The 23,107-nt window shown below is 61.8% G+C and overlaps 1 protein-coding gene across 2 annotated transcripts in view; it reads left to right on the forward strand.

Annotated features, from left to right (window-relative positions):
* CSMD1 (CUB and Sushi multiple domains 1) overlaps positions 1 to 23,107 on the forward strand; it is a 605,853-nt gene that overhangs the window by 452,615 nt on the left and 130,131 nt on the right. For both annotated transcript variants that reach the window (XM_045576232.1, XM_045576234.1), the window contains exons 12-17: positions 2,894 to 3,006; positions 10,090 to 10,272; positions 11,994 to 12,320; positions 14,464 to 14,658; positions 18,799 to 18,937; positions 21,809 to 21,996. In XM_045576232.1, the coding sequence (XP_045432188.1) occupies positions 2,894 to 3,006; positions 10,090 to 10,272; positions 11,994 to 12,320; positions 14,464 to 14,658; positions 18,799 to 18,937; positions 21,809 to 21,996 (1,145 nt within the window). The remainder of the gene's footprint in view (positions 1 to 2,893; positions 3,007 to 10,089; positions 10,273 to 11,993; positions 12,321 to 14,463; positions 14,659 to 18,798; positions 18,938 to 21,808; positions 21,997 to 23,107) is intronic.

Below are 23,107 nucleotides of genomic sequence, written 5' to 3' on the forward strand. Positions count from 1 at the left end.
ATGTTTAAGAAAATCAATGAAATGATGAATTTTCCCAGAATATTATATAACAGAAAATCAAACAGAAATGTAAAAATTTAAAAACAGAATATTTGCAATAAAGAACTCAACATACATGGTTTGAACTCAAAGAGATCTCAGAAAAAATACTCAAAGTGAGGTGTGTGTGGGGGGGTGGAGGGGGTGTATCTACAGAAAAATAAATAAATATATATATATTTGTAATTGGATTTCCAAAAGAAAGAGTGAAAATGGGGCATAACCCATATTTAAAGATATAATCACCATTAATTTTTTTTCAACACCAACAACAGACATCAAGATGGAGATTCAAGGAATTCTATAAGCCCTTTGTGATAATGCGGAAAAAAACCTCAACTGGCACTTTATAGTAAATCTGCTGAAAATCAGGACAGGAAGAGGTCTTACACAAAGAAACTGTATTTTCAATAGGTCAAGTGTTAGATTCATGGAAATCTTCACAATAGGAACAAACAAATAAACAGACAACAGAAGGACATCTTGAAGTGTTAGGGTAAATGAATGAAATTCAATAAAAGGGATCATTAGAAATAAATGACTATTAAAAAATGGAAAAAATGGAAAACAAAAAAAATGAACTTTAGTTCATTAAATGTTTCTAAACTCTCTAGGTAAAAATCCTATATAATAAAAGGCTAATATGCAAATTGACCGAACAACAGAAACACTGGTTGCTATGACACACACTGACCATCAGGGGCAGACGCTCAATGTCAGAGCTGCCTCTGCTGGTCAGTGCTCTCCCACCAGGGGAGCGCCGCTCAGCCGGAAGCTGGGCTCACGGCTGGTGAGAGCAGCGGGGGTGGAGGAGCCTCTCCTGCCTCCGGGCAGGGCTAAGGCTGTCCGACTGCTGGCTCAGACCTGCCCCCGGGGCCTAAGCTGGCAGTCAAGCATCCCCCAAGGGCTCCTGGACTGTGAGAGGGCGCAGACCGGGCTTAGGGACCCCCGAGTGCGTGAATTTCATGCACCGGGCCTCTAGTAACATAAATAATTCAGAATAATATAAAACAAGTATAGGATGCTTCTGTGAGACACATACATGTAATATGCTTGCGAGAATAGTTTCAAGTGAAAGATGACAGATGTTCCGGTTTAAATATTACAGCTTTACTACCGCAAATCGGACTAGACTCCATCTGCACACTTCAATATTCCCTATCAATACAATGTACCATAGGGGAGAAATATGTTTTTCAAATCAGACATGCAAATAGATCAGCCACTCTTTCTAACAAAGAATACAAATGTTCAGAAAGAAATCCCTATTAAGAGACGGCAGGCCACTCAAAGTCCTTCCTTACTGTCCACGTTGTGGGGGACACTGCGGGCTGCTGCAGGCTCGGGAGGAACGAAGCGCTGGCTGTCCTTATCTTCTCAGCACCAGCCCCGCCCCGCCCGGTGCACATGCTGAGCTGGCGGTGGACGGTGATGGACAGGGCAGCTCACCTGTTCGCTTTCCCACACCTCCTTGGCTGGCAGCCCAGCGGCCTCCTTGATCAGACGTGTGTGCTGCACAGACTGGTTCCGGGCACTCCTTCCGCTTCCACACGCTGCTCTGTCTGCACATCGCGCTCGGTCCGCGCTCCGTGTCTCCGTGCCCGCTGGCGGCTGGGCGCGGCCGCTGTGTGAGCGCACAGCCAGTCCTCACGGAACCCGGTGCCCGGCCATGGACACGCAGACGGACGCTCGGGGCTCTGCCAGCTGGCTCAGCGGTGCCGTCCTTCTCAGGGCCCGCCTGTGGGCGGCCTGTGGACACCGATGCCCATGCTGACACTTGGTCTTCAGAGCAGTTCAGGGTCCGAGCAAAATGGAGGGGAAGGCTCAGAGATTTCCCCCCTCCCCGCACCCCCCCCCCCCGCACGGCCCCTCCCTCCAGGGGGGACGCTGTCACCACGGAGGAGCCCGCCGGACCCGCCATTGTCCCCGCGTCCGCCATGGGTGTTGGGGTCGCTCTGTGCCGGGCACCCTGGGGGCTGGGACAGACGTGTGATGGCGTGTGTCCATCACCTCAGCGTCACACAGCAGTTCCCCTGCCCCACACCCACCGGGCTCCCCCTCCCTCTCCCTCCTCCCCCACCTCCTCCCCAGGGCACCCCCTGACCTGCCTCTGTCCCACTGTCCTGCCTCTCCAGGAGGCCACACAGCTGCAGGCACACAGGGGGGTGTTCAGACGACTCCTGTCACGAGTCGATGCATTCCGGCTCCTCCACGGCTCCTCGCGGCTCCACAGGGCGTTGCGTTTAGTGCTGGGGAGCGTTCCGTCCCTCGACGTGTTGTAACAGGGGCTTCAAGGTTAAAGTGCTGCACGACTCCAGCCGCACAGCCCAGCGTTCTGTGACCGAGCCCGAAGGTTCCTCAGCCCAGGTGTGCTCTCCTGTGGACAGGGTGACCTGTGTCCCCCACGCCCTGGGGGACCGTCTGTCCCTCACGGGTGACCCCCCCCCCAGCCCAGGTCCCAGACCCGCCCATTCCAGGCCCACATCCTGCCCAGGGTGGCCCTTTCCTCCAGACCCAGGGCCGCTGGTCACCCCACACTGACTGTGAGGACAACGGTGCACATTCGCTCATGGATCCAATGCCGGTTCCCCTGCGATCAGGTCACATGGGAATGGGAGTCACACGTGGCCGCTGGCTCTGAGGTGTGACTGCAGGTGAGGTGTCCCCCAGCGTGCACATGCCTGTGACTGCGTGTAAAGGCGGTTTATTGGCGTACAGGTCATTTCCGAGTGGAGCCACCGGCGTCACCAGCGTGCACACATGCTCCCGGACGCTGCGTCAGGCTCCTGTGTCTGGCCCGCGCCTCCGGGGGGAGAGCGAGGGGACGGTGCTGACCAGGCTCCCTTCCCCCCAGGCTCACCGGCTCCAGCGTGCCCGACCTCATCGTCAGCCTGAGCAACCAGATGTGGCTGCACCTGCAGTCGGACGACAGCATCGCCTCACCGGGGTTCAAGGCCGTCTACCAAGGTACCCCGACCCCGGTGGGCCAGAGCACTCCGACCGGGGGCACCGGTGACAGGCGCGAGGAGAGCCCGTCCCGAGGGGTGGCACAGGGACTGGCTCCGCCCTCGCCGCGGGGACGCTCAGGGCCGCTCCCAGAGCAGACGGTACCTTCTCAAAGGCCGGGCTGGCGTGGTGTGGCGTCCGCAGTGGTGGTGGCAGGAGAGGGCGAGACCCAGTGAGACGGGAGCCCAGCCCGTGACACGGCGCCTCTTGGGGTTTACACGCCAGGCTGGTCCCAGGGCGTGTGATCGGAGGTGACTTGAGCAGAGGGTGTATGTGCGTGTCACCAGGGGTCACCGGCGCCCCAGCTCCCTGGGGCTCATGGAGGAGGGGGGCCAGCCGGTGTGCGGAGGCAGGGGAGTCCCCGCGGCAGACGAGGAGCCACCTCAGCGATGGGTCGGGGCCTGGCTCCCTGGGCCCGTCACGCCACCCCTGCTGCCTGGGCCCCGTGTGTGAGGAGGGCCCTGGGGAACAGGTCCTCACCTCACACAGACTGTCCAGTGCCGTGGCCTCCCCCCTGCTGTGTGTGTGACAGACAGACGGACAGAAGATGGACAGGCCGTTCCCAGGGTAGCTTGCCGCTCTCCCCTCCGGGGCCCCTTGCTGGGCACAGGCCCCCTCACCCCGGGCACTGCAGGCGCTTTGGGCCTGAGGGGAGCAGGGGGCGGGAGGGGGACTGAGCAGATGGACCTCTGGTCCCTTGGGAAGGTGACCCCGCGGCCCCGCCCCGGACTGAGGCCACAGGCCGTGGGAGGAGCCAGACAGGAGGCCTGTGGGAGGAACAGCGGTTCCCGGAGCCCGGGGCCGGGCCGGGCCGCGCTGGGTGAGAGGGTCCCGGCCCCCGCCCCTCCCCGCGGGGATCCAGGGCGCCAGCGGCTGTCCAGCAGGTCTCACTCTCACGGGAGACGGGCTCGGGTCTCTGTGGATTTGAGAGGAGCCTGAGGCGATGCAGGCTCTGACAGCGGCCTGTGCTGGCGACGGGGACGGGGACGGGTGGTGTGTCGGGCCGGCGGGGGCAGACCGGGCAGGAAGCTGGCAGAGCGCATTGGGCCAGGTGCCCTCCCGGTGCCACCGAGAGTTCTGGAGTCCGTCAGTGTCCCCGGATCGCGGCTGGGGAGCTGGTCCCGGTGCCGCTGCCCATCGATGCCGGCGGCCCGGCCCCATGGAGAGGCAGCCCGCGGGGCGTTCCGGAGGAGGGCGCAGCCGGGCCCCGGAGCCGAGGGAACCAGCACTTGATCCCCTCGCTTCCCCTCCGCGCCCCCCGGGCACCAGCTCACATTTTCCCAGCGTTCTCCGTCCTCCACCTGCACCCCTTCCAGTGGGTTCAGGGCAGACACGCCTCCTCCTCCTCTTCCTCCTCCTCGGTCACGCTGGGCCTGGCCCCTGGTCTGAGGGAGGCGGGGTGCAGAGGACCTGAGCCAGAATCCGAGCTGAGATCAAGCGCAGCCCCACAGGCTCCTTATCTCACCAGCTCTGTCCCATCGAGGTCCGAGTCCCAGGTCCAGATGACCTCATCCTATGTCGTTCTGCACTTGCGACACACACAGAAAAGCCAGTTTCCAAAAAATGGGCCCTGCCAGTGTGGCTCCGTGGCTGAGCATCGGCCTCTGAACCAGGAGGTCACGGTTCGATTCCCAGTCAGGGCACAGGCCGGGTTGAGGGCTGATCTCCCATTGGGGCGTGCAGGAGGCAGCCAGTCCACGACTCTCTCCTTCTCCCTACCTCTCTGAAGAAGGTGGAAAAAAAAGGCCTATTTCCTCATTTCCTGTTGTCAAATGTGTGTAAGCTTTTGTCTGGAGCTGGACTTCCCCGCCAGCTGTCCTCTCCCGGCTCAGCCCTGCGCCCTCCGAGCCGCCGGGCCTGTGGAGTCCGGCCGCGGCACCGGGGTTTCCCCTCTCCTTCCGGGCCCCCGCTCCCCGCTGACCGGGGTGGTGTCTGGGGGGGAGGACTCGGGGTCCTGTGTGGACACGTTCCTAAGGAGAGGTGGGAGCACCTCAGGGTCCAGAGCGGCCTCGGCAGGAAGCGTGACTCCCTGTGGTTTCAAACAGGCACGGTCCCCTAAGGCCTTGGTGGGCAAACTGCGGCTCTCGAGCCACAGGCGGCTCTTTGGCCCCTGGAGGGTGGCTCTTCCACAAAACACCACCGCCTGGGCCAGTCTGTGCTGAAGAGGTGGCGTTTAAAACATGTGGCTCTCCGAAGGAATGTTAATGGTTGTATCGTTGGAATTTGTGGACTGAGGAGTTTGCCGACCACAGGCCTAAGGAAAAGGTGTGAGTTCGTGGCAGCTCCAGGGATGGCTCGGGAGTGGGTTTGCTTCCTGTGGCCTCTCCGTGGCCTCACAGAGCTTTTGCAAACACATCCACCCAGGCCGCTCTCTCCCTCTCCCTCTCCCGCCCCCTCTCCGAGGCCGAGAAGATTGCCTGTCGGAAAGGCAATTCCAGGCGACACGCTTTCACATCAGCTTTCAGTCCATTTCAACTTGACGGCTCTTTCCCCAAACTTTTCACTTTCCTGTTGGAAATGGAATTACCCCCCCACCCCCCGCCCGCCCCAGAAGGCGTGTGTGACTGCTCCTCCTCTCCCAGCGGCCCCCAGACAGCCCTGTCATCGCCTCCTCCATGCAGTCTCCCTCCCATCAGCTCGATGGGTCGGAATTGCATGATTTCCCTTTGCTGTCGCGCACGGAGCTGAATTATACGCCCTGTGGAAGGATGTGAGCCCTCTGTTGCCATTGATGTTCCTTTTATTATTACTATTTTTTATTTGGCTTTTCTTCCGAGGTGTGTATCTTTGCTCTCGTTCCTGCGGGTTTTGTGGAAATCCATCAGAAAGCCTGGCCGGCTCCCTGGCCCGTGGCTCCTGTGCCCCCCATTGAAAGGCTTGTCCACGGGGCCGATTGCAGTGTCTCCCCGATGGCTCCCCCCCTCCAGGCCCCTCCCCGGGCCTCACCCCTGGGGCCGCTGCGGTTAAACCACAGCCACAGCGCGTGGGAGGCCGTGAGCATCGCTCCGCTGAGCCGAGCCGAGCTGGAGGTCCTCTCTGGGCGATGGCTGCCTCTTTGTCGGAGACGTGGGCCCCAGGACACCTGCCTTGGGGGCTGGGGGGTCAAGGGGGTGACAGTGTCCCGCGCCCGGTGACCTCTCACCCCTGTCAGTGCCTGTGCCGTGGGGTCGCAGAGAAACGCCTCTCTGCCCTCCTGTGAGGCCCGGCCCCTCTTCTCCGCCTGTGAGGCCCGGCCCCTCTTCTCCGCCTGTGAGGCCCGGCCCCTCTTCTCCGCCTGTGAGGCCCGGCCCCTCTTCTCCGCCTGTGAGGCCCGGCCCCTCTTCTCCGCCTGTGAGGCCCGGCCCCTCTTCCCCGCCTGTGAGGTCGGTGCCAGAGGAGAGCCCGGCCCCCTCTCCAGCCCCCCGAAGGCTCTGGGAATGTGTTTAGTGACTGGCTGGTGGGGGAGGCTGAGAACACCTTGGTTTATCCTGTGTCCCATCTGTGTTTTATTCCTGCCATTTGTTTGTAGGAAAAGAGCACCCGCTGGTGCATTGTTCTGATTACATACCTCTCCTCTCTCTCTCTCTCTCTCTCTCTCTCTCTCTCTCTCTCTCTCTCTCTCTCTCTCTCTCTTTCTCTCTCTCTCTCTCTTCTTGCTACCGCGCTCCATAGTGTAGCAGGATGGGGCGTAATTCATTCATTCAGTCTTCCAAGCCAATGGGAGTTCATTCAGCCTTTCACTTTGAAGCATGCCCTGGCCTGGATAGCCGGTGTGTTCCCTTTTTCGTGTGTTTAAGGCGCAGGCGGGCGGCAGAGAGCACCTCTCCCTGGTGCGTGTCTCAGGCTTCCCGGGAGCACCGGGCAGAAACACGGCCCCGATTTCCTTCTGGAAAGCTGTCCGGAGCCCTGGCCAGGCGGCTGGGTGGGCCAGCTGTGGTCTCACACCAGGATGTGCCGGGCTCATGTGGGGGGCAGCCGGTGGATGTTTCTCACACCCATGTTTTTCTCTCTTTCTCTCTCCCTTTCTCTCTCTCTAAAGAGAAAGCAAGAAACCTGTCCTCTGGTGAGGATTCTAAAAACATGTCACCTAAGCACACAGTTATGATTTTAAAACAAAGTATGTTGGCTCCTAGGGGGCTGAGCCATGTGAACAACGGCCAACAGTAAAACCGTCTGTGAGGAGCACCGACGCCGGCTCTCGCAGTCCCAGTCCGCGGTGACCAGGGAGAGAGGCCACGGCCAGGCCCCGTGGAGCCCCAGGACCCTGAGTCCGCGCGACAGAGGCGTCGCGAGAAGAGAGGACGGTCAGGGCCTCTCGGGACTGTGGTGTCACTTCTCCCGGGAATGAAAGGCGGCTCATCACTCACTGCCCAGAATGAGGAGTCTGATGGATATTAGGGGGCGGGGTGTGGGGATGGGGCACCCTTCAGCCAGCCGCGGCTCCCCTCATGGTGAAGGCCTCAGGAACAGAGGGGACTCGCCCAAGTGGACCGGGAGCAGCTACACGTAACCCTCCTGGTGCCAGGAGCCCCCCTGCAGCCGCATTAGCCCGATCTGGGAGGACAGGCCCTCCCCCACAGGAGTGGCCTCAGCGGGTCTCTCTGTTTGTTTCCATCTTTGCTTCCTTCCCGCCAAGAACGCTGTCGTCCCAGCAGCCACGCACATGTGCTTAGAAACAAGAAAATCCGCAGGCCTGGGAAGCCGGCAGGTAGAGAGCACCTGCCCGCGGCCAGCTCCTCCACCGAAGAGGCCGGGCTGCCGGCTGTCACGGCAGAAACCAGGAACGGGGGCACCGGGAAGCCGGCCTGAGCCCGCCGCACTCCGCATGCTCTCCCTCTCCCCGCCTCCGTGGCTTCTGTGTGTCACCCCAGCCACAGCCACATTCTGTCCAATTTGGCGTTCTAAATTTATCTCTGCTGAACTCCCCACTTCTGTCCAGAATAACTCAAAGACTCACATGTCCATTTTTGTTCTGGAAGCTAGAGCCGCAAGACAGCGGAACACCTGCGCCCGGGCCAGCGAGCGGCCGGCAGTGGTGATGGGCGGGGGCCGGGTGGCTGGGCGCTGTGGTTTCCGCCGGCTGGGCCCTGTGCGTGGAGCTCAGTTCATTCTAATCCGCCAGCCAGTGCTCTGCGTTGGCTGTGCAAATAGCACTGTCATTTACTCTGCGGTTCTGTTTTCTTAATCCTCACCCGAGGATATCGTCCCACTGATTTTTAGGGAGAGTGGAAGAGAGACGGAAAGACAGAAACACCGATGGATGTGAGAGAAACACGTTGATTGGTTGCCTCCTGCATGAGGCCCAGGGCCCGGGCCAGGGTGGGCTGGCAACCGAGGTACGTGCCCTTGACCAGAATCAAACCCGGGACCCTTGGGTCTGCAGGCCGACGCTCTATCCACTGAGCACACCAGCCAGGGCCAAGCATCACTTTTAATTTTTTTTTTTATTTTATTAAGGCAGCGGTCGGCAAACTCCTTAGTCCACAGAGCCAAATAGCCACAGCACAACGATTGAAATTTCTTTGGAGAGCCACATCTTTTAAACTAAAACTTCTTCTAGCGCCACTTCTTCAAAACAGACTCGCCCAGGCCGTGGTATTTTGTGGAAGGGCCACACCCAAGGGGCCGAAGAGCCGCCTGTGGCTCTCGAGCCGCGGTTTGCCGGCCACGGGTTTAAGGTATGACGTATAGTAGTACAGCTCTTGGGCTCCGTCTTCCGGCCCCGAGGGCCTGGGCTGCTTTCATGGGACATTTCCGGTCCTTCGAGGCCACAGGCGTGTCTCGTCGGTGATGGGCCAGGCTGCTGGCGGTGTCGGTGGGAGGAGACGTGGTTCAGGCCTCCGGGCGTTCGGGGTTCGAGTCCAGCCTGGCCCTGCCTGGCTGTGCTCCGTCAGGGCCACAGCCGGAACCCCCGCCCGTCCTTCCATGTGCCACCCGGGCACTCGGCCCTGTGACGGGAGGGGCGCCTCCGTGCTCCACAGCCCCTGTGGGTGGTGACAGGGGAGCCTGCACCCCGTGCCCGCCTTGGTGTTTTCTGTCCCTTTGGCGCTGCTGCTCGAGAAAGCAGAGGGCGGCCGGCCATGGCCGGTCCTCAGCGTGGCCGGTTGCCGTGGTTTCCTTTGCGTCGGCGGCAGTTCCCACGGGCTCCTGGGAAGCCCCCCTGCTTACAGCCCGGTCTTCAGACCCCGGGCTCGGGCAGCACCGAGCACGGGGAGCGGCCACACTCCCTGCCTCGCCTTCCCCTCGGCCCGCACTGCGCTCGCACCCCGGGCTTCCCTGGAATTAGATGCGTTTCAGCCATGCTGTGCTTTCCCCCCAAATGAAGAAGCCCCGGGAGTGCGTGCACACTGCCTTCCCGGTCCGCGCCCCGTTCCCAGAGCGGGCTGACCGGCTGACCTTCCGGAGGAGGCTCCCTGAGGGGTGCGGGGCTCCAGCGGCTGCTGGCGGTGTCGATGGGAGGAGACGTGGTTCAGGCCTCCGGGCGTTCAGGGTTCGAGAAGTGCGTCCAGTGAGCACTGGCGGTGGGCGGAGCCGCACTGGGCTCTCAGCTCGGCCTTCACGTCCGGCCCAGCGGTCAGGCGTCCACGGGCAGAGGTCTCCGCCCTCGCCTTCTCCGAACGGAGTCCACGCGTGTGCTCCTTCGTCTCCTCGCTGGGCTCTGCAGCGGAAGGAGAGGGTCCGGCACCCTGGGGGCCACAGTGCTCAGGGGAGGGGCCCTCGCTCTCTCCTGGGCTGTCACCAAGAGCCGCCCGATCAGAACGAGGTGGGGCCTGCCGTCGGGGCGGCCGCGGGCCAGGAGGGCTCGCTCACGTGTTCATCCTGACGTGGGCACCCTGAGCGCCTCCGTGGCCACATGTGTGTCTGAGAGCCTCGGTCAGACCCTTTCTCACCTGTGCCCGGCACCTCCGCCGGCGATGGTGCCTGAACGAGGACGCGCCGAGGCCCCTGGTGAGAGCTGTGGGTGGACATGAGGTGGAGGCCAGCGACGCCCGCCACGTGTCCGTGTTCCAGCGGCCGAGCGCCGCCCGCGTGTCCGTGTGACCGTCCGTCTGTCCCTCCCTGCAGAGATTGAGAAGGGCGGCTGCGGGGACCCCGGCGTCCCTGCCTACGGGCGGCGCGCGGGCGGCAGCTTCCTGCACGGGGACACCCTGACCTTCGAGTGCCAGGCCGCCTTCGAGCTGGTGGGCGAGCGCGCCATCACCTGCCAGCGCAACAACCAGTGGTCCGGCAACAAGCCCAGCTGTGTGTGTGAGTGCCCGGGCCGGCCCGGGGGGGGGGGCCAACACGGGGGGGGGGGGGGTTCCCGGGCTGAGACAGGCTCACTGAGGGCGTGGCCGCCTTCACGCCTGCCCCTGCCTCTCTCTCACCCACTCTCCCCTGCTGGTCCCTCACCTCACGGGCACCGGTGTCATCCGTGCCAGCCAGTGCGCCCACGAATCTGCCGAAAGACCGCGGTCCCAGCCCGGCTCCCAGCAGCGCCCTGCAGGGCGGGGGCGGGTGGATTCTTTGACCCCTGCCCCTCCTCCTGAGCCAGCGGTCCTGGCACATGGGAGATTACCTCAGAGCCACTGAGAGCAGGTCCTGTTTGTAAGGAAACAGAGCAGTGGGGGAGCGTGAAGGTGAGACTGTGGGATGAGAACAAAGCCTCCCCTAGGATTAAAAATAAACGCAGCAGGTGCTCCCTCCGTGAGCGGAGAGTACACAGATACAGCCCCGCACCCCCCACCCCAAAATGTGTGCACACTGTGGTTAACGCCAAGGGCTTACATCGGAAAAGAAAGAAAGATCGATGGAGCTGCCAGCTGTGAGTGTGTGCGCACTTTTGGGAACACCAAATAGGAAGATTTCTCAGTACACATTCCCGTCTTATTTTTATTTTATATTTATCTAATTATTTTTAAATCTTTATTGTGGAAAGTGTTACTTATACCCCTGTCCCCAGTGACCTCTTCTGGGCTGCCCCCCTTTCCCCTCCCCCAGCTATCCCCCCACCATGCCCTACCCCCCACCCCGGCCTTCCCACCCCTGGCCTTCCCCCCTCCCCAGCCTGCACCCTCTCCTGGCCTCACCGCCCCCCCCCCCCGCCTTCTCCCTCCCAGCATTCATCTGCCCCCACCCCCGCCCCATCGCCTGTGTCCGTGGGTAATACTTACAGGCAGACGAGGGCTTTGGCCGATCTCTTCCCACCCCTCTCCCCGCCTTCCCCCTGAGCTTGGCCAGGCTGTCCCACGCTCCCGTGTCTGTGCGCACAGTACACTCTCATCAGAGTCACGTTTTCAGGGGTTTTAGAGCCCAGAGGTGGTCTGATTTTCCACGACAGCATTTCTCAGGAGTGACCTGTGACCCGTGACACACGTGGGTAATGAGCGGCGCCCACGTGACGTGGGAGGTGAAACGCTGGCCTGGGAGCCCGGGTGGAGCTGCTGTCACTCCCGGCACTGGCACCCGAGACACACACACGCGCGCACACACACACACACACACACACACATGCACGCGCACACGCACACCCACGTTCACACGCTCACACGCCTGTCATGCTGGTCTCTGCTCTTCCAGGGGCAGAGGCTCCTCACTAGGAAGGCCGGTGCTGCCCCCTTTTGCTCCCACTTCTACCTCCAAACCCTCCCACCCCCCGTCAACCGGACGGGTCACGTCTGAGACCATCCTGTGGGGGTTCCATGCAGCTCGGGGGGGCCCCCCACACCATGAAATACCCCATTTCCAATTTGGGAAAGAGACAGTGTGATGGTCCAGAATTAGCCATTTAAGTAGCAAGACGGGCCTTGAGGGACAGGCCCGGCCCTCCCCCCTGGGCCAGCTCTGTGCCCCCGCCCTCCCCCGGGGCCAGCTCTGTGCCCCCGCCCCCCCCCCCCCCGGGGCCAGCTCTGTGCCCGGCCCTCCCTCCCCCGGGGCCAGCTCTGTGCCTGGGCCCCGTGGCGGTGGGTGAGCCCTCTCTGTCCTCACAGTCTCCTGCTTCTTCAACTTCACGGCGGCCTCGGGCGTCATCCTGTCGCCCAACTACCCCGAGGAGTACGGCAACAACATGAACTGCGTGTGGCTGGTCATCGCCGAGCCGGGCAGCCGCGTGCACCTGCTCTTCCACGACTTCGACGTGGAGCCCCAGTTCGACTTCCTGGCCGTCAAGGACGACGGCGGCGCCGATGTGGCCGTGCTCGGCACCTTCTCCGGCAACGAGGTGCCCGCCCAGCTGGCCAGCAGCGGCCACGTGGTGCGCCTGGAGTTCCAGTCCGACCACTCAAACACGGGCCGCGGCTTCAACATCACCTACACCAGTGAGTGCCCGCACCGCACTGCTCAGTGTGTGTGTGTGAGAGTGTGTGTGAGTGTGTGTGAGTGTATGTGTGTGTGTGAGTGTGTGTGTGAGTGTGTGTGTGAGTGTGTGTGTGTGTGTGTGAGTGTGTGTGTGAGTGTGTGTGTGAGTGTGTGTCTGAGTGTGTGAGTGTATGTGTGTGTGAGTGTGTGTGTGGGTATGTGAGTGTGTGTGTGTGTGTGTGTGTGTGAGTGTGTGTGTGAGTGTGTGTGTGGGTATGTGAGTGTGTGTGTGTGTGTGAGTGTGTGCGTGTATGTGTGTGTATGTGTGTGTGAGTGTGTGAGTGTGTGTGTGAGTGTGTGTGTGTGTGAGTTTGTGTGAGTGTGTGTGTGGGTATGTGAGTGTGTGTGTGTGTGTGTGAGTGTGTGTGAGTGTGTGTGTGGGTATGTGAGTGTGTGTGTGTGTGTGTGTGTGTATGTGTGTGAGTGTGTATGTGAGTGTGTGTGTGTGAGGGTGTGTGTGAGTGTGTGTGTGTGTGTGTCAGTGTGTGTGAGTGTGTGAGTGTGTGTGAGTGTGTGTGTGTGTGTGTGTGAGTGTGTATGTGAGTGTGTGTGTGTGAGGGTGTGTGTGAGTGTGTGTGTGTGAGTGTGTGTCTGTGTGTGTGTCAGTGTGTGTGTGTGTCAGTGTGTGTGAGTGTGTGAGTGTGTGTGAGTGTGTGTGTGTGTGTGTGTGAGTGTGTATGTGAGTGTGTGTGTGTGAGGGTGTGTGTGAGTGTGTGTGTGTGTGTGTGTGTCAGTGTGTGTGAGTGTGTGAGTGTGTGTGTGAGTGTGTGTGTGTGTGAGTGTGTATGTGAGTGTGTGTGTGTGAGGGTGTGTGTGAGGGTGTGTGTGTGTGTGTGTGTGTGAGTGTGTGTGAGTGTGTGTCTGTGTGTGTGTCAGTGTGTGTGTGTGTGTCAGTGTGAGTGTGTGTGTGAGTGTGTGTGTGAGTGTGTGTGTGAGTGTGTGTGATTGTGTGTCTGTGTGTGTCAGTGTGTGTGTGTGTGTCAGTGTGAGTGTGTGTGTGATTGTGTGTGTGAGTGTGTGTGTGAGTGTGTGTGTGAGTGTGTGTGTGTGTGTGTGTGAGGGGGCGGGCAGGGCCGGGCTGCAGTGGCTCTGTGCTGCTGTCTGCTTCTGGTTTTTAAATGTCTTTATTGGTCTGGTCGGGGAGAGGAAGGGAGAGGGAGAGAGAAGCATCAATGACGAGAGAGTCATCCCTCAGCTCCCTCCTGCACCCCCTCCCCTCACCGGAGACGGAGCCTGTAACCTGGGCATGCGCCCTGGCCCGGGGCCAGACCAGCGCCTCTCGCTGCAGGAGATGGTGCTCAACCAACAGCCAGGGCATCTCCGAGGGTTTATAATCGTAATGAACGTCCTGAGAACGGCAAAGCCGTGTCTCATTGTCCCGGGAACCGCAAAACACACCTCTGTCTAGGTTCCTGGCTTGGTCAGCCCTGCAGCCAGGACTGAGTCTCTCACATGTCTTTTCTCTTCCGTCCCTTTTTCCCTCCCTCCCTCCCTCCCTCCCCCCCTCTCTCCCTCTCTCCCTCTCTCCCTTCCTGTCATCTTTACTCACCCATCCGCCTATGCACCTCCATCCAAAAGAAACAAGAAATGGCGGAGGGACAGCAGGGTTTGGGCCAGGCGCCCACGGGGACACGGGGGCATTGGTGAACTCTGATGCGACAGCTAACTCCCCTTTCCTTCCCTCTGACTCCTCCTGGCACATGGGCCCTATGGAGGGCCCCCGGCTGTGGGAGGGGGGCAGCAGGCCAAGAGCGGAGGCCCTGGCCGCCGGCTTCTCTGGGCTCGGTGCTGAGCCGTGGCCAGGCTGCTCTCACTGGAGGGACAGCCTCTCGGCATCGGCTGCCAGTCCTCGTTCTGTGCGGGAGGCGGGCACCGCCCGTCAGGGTGAACTGCCCACGGTGGGCGGGGAGCCACCCAGGGCCGGGACTCCGACCACGTGTGTCCAAACACCCACCCCTCTGTCCCGGAGAGGGAGGCACGGCTGGTGCTCCCGGGTGGCCGTGCCCCACGCGGACGCTGTGTGGCCGTCTGCAGGCGGAGAGGGCTGAGGGGCGGTGCCGGCACAGGGGCTGCTCCTGTGGCTAAGTGACCCTGCTTCCGCAGCCTTCGGCCAGAACGAGTGCCACGACCCCGGCGTCCCGGTGAACGGGCAGCGCTCCGGGGACCGCTTCCTGCTGGGCAGCTCCGTGACCTTCCAGTGCGACGCCGGCTTCGAGCGGACGCAGGGCTCCGCGGCCATCACCTGCCGCCTGCAGGACGGCAACGTGGTGTGGAGCGCCGCCGTGCCGCGCTGCGAAGGTGGGCCACCGCGGGCGCGCGCGGGCCGGGCGGCACACGGGGCACGGGGCACGGGGCACACAGGGCACACGGGGCACGGGGCACACAGGGCACACGGGGCACACAGGGCACACGGGGCACACGGGGCACACGGGGCACACGGGGCACACAGGGCACACAGGGCACACGGGGCACACAGGGCACACGGGGCACTGGGCACACAGGGCACGGGGCACACAGGGCACACAGGGCACACGGGGCACACAGGGCACACAGGGCACACGGGGCACACGGGGCACACGGGGCACTGGGCACACAGGGCACGGGGCACACAGGGCACACAGGGCACACGGGGCACACAGGGCACACAGGGCACACGGGGCACACAGGGCACAGGGCACACAGGGCACACGGGGCACGGGGCACGGGGCACGGGGCACACAGGGCACAGGGCACACGGGGCACACAGGGCACACAGGGCACACGGGGCACACAGGGCACACAGGGCACACAGGGCACAGGGCACACGGGGCACACAGAGCACACAGGGCACACGGGGCACACAGGGCACAAAGGGCACACAGGGTACACGGGGCACACGGGGCACATGGGGCACATGGGGCACACAAGCACACGGGGCACACGGGCACACAGGGCACACGGGGCACATGGGGCACACGGGGCACACAGGGCACAGGGCACACGGGGCACACAGGGCACACAGGGCACGGGGCACACAGGGCACACAGGGCACGCAGGGCACACAGGGCACACAGGGTACACGGGGCACACGGGGCACACGGGGCACACGGGGCACATAGGGCACACAGGGCACAGGGCACACGGGGCACACAGGGCACACAGGGCACACGGGGCACAGGGCACACGGGGCACACAGGGCACACAGGGCACAGGGCACACAGGGCACACAGGGCACAGGGCACACAGGGCACACGGGGCACGGGGCACACAGGGCACACAGGGCACACGGGGCACACGGGGCACACAGGGCACACAGGGCACACGGGGCACACGGGGCACGGGGCACACAGGGCACACAGGGCACACAGGGCACACAGGGCACACAGGGCACGGGGCACACAGGGCACACGGGGCACACGGGGCACACAGGGCACACAGGGCACACAGGGCACACGGGGCACGGGGCACACGGGGCACACGGGGCACACAGGGCACACGGGGCACGGGGCACACAGGGCACACAGGGCACACAGGGCACACGGGGCACACGGGGCACACGGGGCACACGGGGCACACAGGACACAGGGCACACAGGGAACACAGGGCACACAGGGCACGGGGCACACAGGGCACACAGGGCACACAGGGCACACAGGGCACACACCACACAGGGCACACACCACACGGGGCACACAGGGCACACAGGGCACACACCACACAGGGCACACACCACACAGGGCACACAGGGCACACGGGGCACACGGGGCACACAAGGCACACAGGGCACACGGGGCACACAGGGCACACGGGGCACACAGGGCACACAGGGCACACAAGGCACACAGGGCACACAGGGCACACACCACACGGGGCACACAGGGCACACACCACACAGGGCACACGGGGCACACAGGGCACACAGGGCACACAGGGCACGGGGCACACAGGGCACACGGGGCACACAGGGCATACAGGGCACACAGGGCACACAGGGCACACGGGGCACACAGGGCACGGGGCACACAGGGCACACGGGGCACACAGGGCACACAGGGCACACGGGGCACACAGGGCACACAGGGCACGGGGCACACAGGGCACACGGGGCACACAGGGCACACAGGGCACACACACACAGCACAGGGCACACGGGGCACACAGGGCACACAGGGCACACAGGGCACAGGGCACACAGGGCACACGAGGCACACAGGGCACGGGGCACACAGGGCACACAGGGCACACGGGGCACACAGGGCACACAGGGCACACGGGGCACGGGGCACACGGGGCACACAGGGCACACAGGGCACACGGGGCACACAGGGCACACAGGGCACGGGGCACACAGGGCACACGGGGCACACAGGGCACACAGGGCACACGGGGCACACAGGGCACACAGGGCACACACCACATGGCACACGGTGCACACAGGGCACACACCACATGGCACACGCGGCACACAGGGCACACGGGGCACACGGGGCACACGGGGCACACAGGGCACACAGGGCACACAGGGCACAGGGCACACAGGGCACACAGGGCACGGGGCACACAGGGCACACAGGGCACACAGGGCACACAGGGCACACGGGGCACACGGGGCACACGGGGCACACAGGGCACACAGGGCACACAGGGCACACAGGGCACAGGGCACACGGGGCACACAGGGCACGGTGCACACAGGGCACACAGGGCACACAGGGCACACAGGTCACGGGGCACACGGGGCACACGGGGCACACAGGGCACACGGGGCACACGGGGCACACGGGGCACACAGGGCACACAGGGCACACAGGGCATAGGGCACACAGGGCACACGGGGCACGGGGCACACGGGGCACACGGGGCACACAGGGCACACAGGGCACACAGGGCACAGGGCACACAGGGCACACGGGGCACACAGGGCACACAGGGCACACAGGGCACACAGGGCACAGGGCACACAGGGCACACAGGGCACGGGGCACACAGGGCACACAGGGCACACAGGGCACACGGGGCACACGGGGCACACGGGGCACACAGGGCACACAGGGCACAGGGCACACAGGGCACACAGGGCACGGGGCACACAGGGCACACAGGGCACACAGGGCACACAGGGCACACACCACATGGCACACGGGGCACACATGGCACACACCACAGGGCACACGGGGCACACATGGCACACCACAGGGCACACGGGGCACACATGGCACACAGGGCACACAGGGCACACAGGGCACACAGGGCACACAGGGCACAGGGCACACAGGGCACACAGGGCACGGGGCACACAGGGCACACAGGGCACACAGGGCACACAGGGCACACAGGGCACACAGGGCACACACCACATGGCACACGGGGCACACAGGGCACACAGGGCACACAGGGCACACACCACATGGCACACGGGGCACACAGGGCACACAGGGCACGGGGCACACAGGGTACACAGGACACACGCCACACAGGGCACAGAAGGGATATGCCAACCTTAGACCACATGGGCACACAGGACATACACCACACGGGACACACCACACAGGGCACATACCACACGGGCACACAGGGGACACGTGCACACAGGGGACATGCTAGGCTTTGACCACACAGACACACAGGGCACACACCACATGGGCACACAGGGCACACACCACACGGGCACACACCACATGGGCACACAGGGCACATGCCACACGGGCACACAGGGGACACGCAGGCTTAGACCATATGGGCAACAGGGCACACACCACACAGGGGACAGAGGGGACACGGGCACACGGGGACACGCCAGATTTAGACCACACGGGTACATAGGGCACATACCATACGGGCGCGCACACCATATGAGCACACACCACACGGGCACACAAGGGCACAGGGGACACGCTGGGCTTAGACCACACGGGCACACGCCTGGTTAGACACGCCCGGGAGCGGCCTCGGGGACCCTCCGACCGTGGGGGCCCTGCCAGCCCGGCCCGTGTTGGGGGCTCCCTGGCGATTGGGGAGCTTCCTCCCCGAGTGGGTGTGGCCTGCACCCAGTGTCCCCTCCTTCCAGGGACTTGGGGTCTGGGGGTGCAGGCCACGCCCACGGCCTCCTGCTCCCAGTAGACCCGCCGCGCCCGTGGCTCCACGGAGGCCGCCGTCCCTGTGGCCTCGGCTGCACACTCCGTCCCGCTCGGCGTGGGCGACCCGCTCAGGAGGACCCGCTCCTGGAGCCGGTCACCCCGTGCGAACCCGCCACAGCCTGCCGACGAGAAACCCGGCAGAGCACCCTGAACAGGGACAGGGGTTTCTTACAAACACGTTTTTACTGATGTCAGGGAGGAAGGGAGGGGGGGAGAGAGAGAAACATCAATGATGAGAGAATCATCGATCAGCTGCCTCCTGCACGGCCCCCACTGGGGATGGAGCCTGCAGCCGCTGACCTGCGACCCCTCTCCCTTGCAGCCCCGTGCGGCGGCCACCTGACCGCGCCCAGCGGGGTCATCCTCCCGCCAGGCTGGCCAGGGTACTACCGAGACTCTCTCAACTGCGAGTGGATCGTCGAGGCAAAGCCAGGACAGGCGGTCAAAATCACCTTCGACAGGTACGGGGCCCTCCTTCCGGCGGACCGGAGGGTGCTGCCCAGCGCTCGCCTCTAAATGGCCCGGAGACTTCGATGGGATTGTGCCCTGCGGTCCCCGAAGGGTCTGCTTAGAGGAAGTGGGGCGCATGCTTGTTGCGTCTAGTTCTCGAGCGTGAGCCTCCAGTCTCTGTTCAGGGGCGGCAGCCCAGGCCCCCTCCCCCCATGCCCAGAGTGCCAGTGACCAGGCCTGGTTCTTTGTGTGTGTGTCTTTTTTTAGAATATATTTTATTGATTTCAGAGAAGAAGGGAGAGGGAGAGAGAGAATATCAATGATGAGCATCACTGCCCCCCCTACTGGGCATCGAGCCCACAACCTGGGTATGTGCCTCACCAGCCAAGGCTGCTTCTCTGATTGCACATGGGCCTCCTTCGGACCTCGCAGCCTCTGGAAGCGCAGGGCGCAGCGCCTCTGGTGGCGGTGGCGGGTAACTGCAGGGTGGCTTCAGGTGCAGAGCTGGCCCTGGGGAGGGCTGGCAGGTGAATGACCAGGTGACTCACCTGCACAGAGAGCCATCCAACCCAGACCCCTGCCGAGGAGGCCCGCCAGGGACACCCGAGGCTGCTCGGAGGGCACGCTGGACACCCCAACCACCACGCTCCCTTCGGTTTAAAACATGGGGCTGCGTGCCTGGGGCATGGCTGCATGATCAGGCATTTAATCATCTAAAACACACTGATAGAATTTTTCATAATGAAACATGGTACTGTTAACAAAAAAAAAAAAAAAAAAAAAAAAAAAAAAAAAAAAAAAAAAAAACACATGGAAACCTGTAAAGAATTTTTTGGGAGTTTATTTGAGCCAAACTGTCGACATATGCCGGGAAGCAGAACCTCAACGGATTGAGATAATGCTCTGGAGAATGGTGGGTTACATTTCTATATTTATACATTGCGATCAAAGGAAAGGGACGTGGGGAGTTACGTGAAATCCATTGGTGATAGATTAGGGAGGTGGGACAGAGCAAAGTGGGAAACCTCTGGGATAGGGTAAAAGGTGAAATGATGGACCTGAGCTTCTTTTACAGAGATGGATACAGGATACTCTAACGTAATTAACAGTTGACAATTAACTTGATAACAATAACAATGAGGGAATGTCTCAAGGCCATTTGTTGTGCCCTGAGGGGGGCGGGGTAAAAGGAAGTTACAAGTTACCCAGACATCTCACAGATATGTTATCTCAGAGGCTGGGAGGCAGATGGGCTCAGTAAAGAAGATTTAAATTGATCTTTGTCAGGTGAAATATCTGGGACATGACTACCCACTATAACCTGTTTGTAGTTAGACATTTAATTTTCAAACCATCTTTTGTGGTTATTTTAGGTCTCTGAGTTTGCAAGTCTGCCACACAGGCCTCCTTTAAGCTTGTCAGGTTAGCATGTGGCTCTTTTCCTTCACAGTACCATTAGTCTCAACAATGAAATCCGGCTGAAACCAGTTTGGCTCAGTGGATAGAGCGTCAGCCTATGGACTGAAAGGTTCCAGGTTCGATTCCGGTCAAGGGCATGTACTTTGGTTGCAGGCACATCCCCGGTAGGGGGTGTGCAAGAAGCAGCTGATCGATGATTCTCTCTCATAGATGTTTCTAACTCTCTATCCCTCTCCCTTCCTCTCTGTAAAAAATAAATAAAATATATATATATATAAAAAAAAAAAAAGCACACAAACAAACAATGAAATCCGCCTGAGGATTGTCAGGCAGAAATGATCTGAAGGAGCCCCATGTTTACACCGAAGGGAGTGTGGTGGTTGGGGTGTCCAGCGTGCCCTCCCAGCAGCCTCGGGTGTCCCCGGCGGGCCTCCTCGGCAGGGGTCTGGGTTGGATGCTCGGGGACTGTGCTGTCTCACAGCGGACGGGTGTCAGTTTAGTTTAGCTCAGCTTGCCACTGCTTTCCAATAATCTAGGGTGACTACCGCCAGGGGCTGTTCCGGCGGACCGCCTTCTCCCCTGGCAATCGTTTGCCCTTGAAATGGCCCGTGATGCTGCTGTCCGGTTTGGGTGGGGTCACGGCCATCGCCACAGGACGGTCTCAGAAAAGAAGAGAAAGGACGTGGGTGGTGTGTCTGTGACGTGGGAGAGCGGACCCGTGCACAGCGCCTCAGCCCTCCAGGGAACACACGGGGTGCGTCCCCCTCCCCTGGCTGTGGCTGAGGAAAACGTGAACGCTGTGTGCTCCCTGCACGCCGCACTGCTGAGCTCGGACTCCGATCGCGGAGAAGCGTTAGAAAACGTTGAAGCTGTGAGACGAGGCTGCACCCTCAGCCCAGTGCCCAGGCTGGGACCTCAGGTGCCAGCCCTGTCCTGAGGATGGTGACAATTGTTTGAAAATGCAAACGGATGGATTTTTCAGTGATTGTTGATTACTGACCTATCCATCTATTTTATGAAAGCTAATCTGGTTGATGGGTATTCTACAATATGTCTTCATTGATTTCAGAGAGGGAGGGAGAGTGAGAGAGAGAGAGAGAGAAACATCAACGAGGAGAGAGAATCATGGATTGGCTGCTTCCTGCACGCCCCCTACTGGGGATTCAGCCCGCAACCCAGGCCTGTGCCCTGAGCGGGAATGGAACCCTGACCTCCTGGCAGGGCCTGGTTGAGGGCGTTTTCACTCAGAGCAGACCGGCGCCCTGTCTGGCAGAGCGTGTGGAGTGGCCGGGAGGGCTGTGGGCTTGCTTTCCCTCCAGTGAGAAGCTCTGTTCTACGGGCACGTGGCACTGCACTCACTGCTTCTGCTGCGCCCACGGCCGTCCACCGTGGCTGCCATGTCCGGGAATGTCTGCGGGTCACACGGCTGTGTGCCTCGCTCCCGACTGCACCCATGTCCCCAGGTTCCAGACGGAGGTGAACTACGACACCCTGGAGGTGCGGGACGGGCCGGCCAGCTCGTCCCCGCTGATCGGGGAGTACCAGGGCACGCAGGCCCCCCAGTTCCTCATCAGCACCGGGAACGCCATGCGCCTGCTCTTCACCACCGACAGCAGCCGTGCCAGCGTGGGCTTCCTCATCCGCTACGAGAGTGAGTCCTGGCCTGCCCCCCCCCCCGTCCCTGTCCCCGTCCCTGTCCCTGTCCCCGTCCCTGTCCCTGCCCCTGCCCCCGTCCCTGTCCCCCTCCCCGTCCCTGTCCCCGTCCTCGTCCCTGTCCCCATCCCCATCCCCATCCCTGTCCCTGTTCCCATCCCCATCCCTGTCCCCATCCCCATCCCCATCCCTGTCCCCATTCCTGTCCCCCTCCCCGTCCCTGTCCCCATCCCCGTCCCTGTTCCCATCCCCATCTCTGTCCCTGTCCCCATCTCCGTCCCCATCCCCATCCCTGTCCCCATCCCCATCCCCATCCCTGTACTCATTCCTGTCCCCCTCCCCGTCCCTGTCCCCATCCCCATTCCTGTCCCCATCCCCGTCCCCATCTCCATCCCCGTCCCCATCTCCATCCCCTTCCCCATCCCTGTCCCCATCCCCATCCCCATCCCTGTCCCCATTTCTGTCCCTGTCCCCGTCCCTATTCCTGTCCCCATCTCCATCCCCGTCCCCATCCCCGTCCCCGTCCCCATCCCTGTCCTTGTCCCCATCCCCATCTCCGTCCCCATCCCCATCCCTGTCCCCATTCCTGTCCCCATCCCTACCCCTGTCCCCATCCCCGTCCCCATCCCTCTCCCCATTCCTGTCCCTGTCCTCGCCCCTGTCCCCATCCCTGTCCCCATCCCCATTCCTGTCCCTGTCCCCATCCCCGTCCCCATCCCCATCCCTGTCCCCATCCCCATTCCCATCCCCATCCCCATCCCTGTCCCCATCCTCGTCCCCATTCCTGTCCCCCTCCCCATCCCTGCCCTGTCCCCGTCCCTGCCCTGACCCCTGCTCCAACAAGGTGCCTGGGGCCAGGAACCGGGGCTGTGACAGAGCATGTAGGCGGCACCTGCCGGATCTCAGAGCTTGCTCTCCTATCCAGAGGGCAGCATGGGGAACTTTGTGAAAAGGTGCATCCATTTATCATACAGTGAAACAATGCAGAATCAAACAAGGACATGTGTTCTCACCACATAACACAGTCACAGACCTGCCCTGTCAGAGACCCTGATGCCACAGAGCCATCAGGGCACAGCCCGGAGGCGGCTCCTCCTGAGCAGCAGCTT

This window comes from Pipistrellus kuhlii, unplaced genomic scaffold (assembly GCF_014108245.1).
Source record: "Pipistrellus kuhlii isolate mPipKuh1 unplaced genomic scaffold, mPipKuh1.p scaffold_m20_p_78, whole genome shotgun sequence".
Classification (NCBI taxonomy): domain Eukaryota; kingdom Metazoa; phylum Chordata; class Mammalia; order Chiroptera; family Vespertilionidae; genus Pipistrellus; species Pipistrellus kuhlii.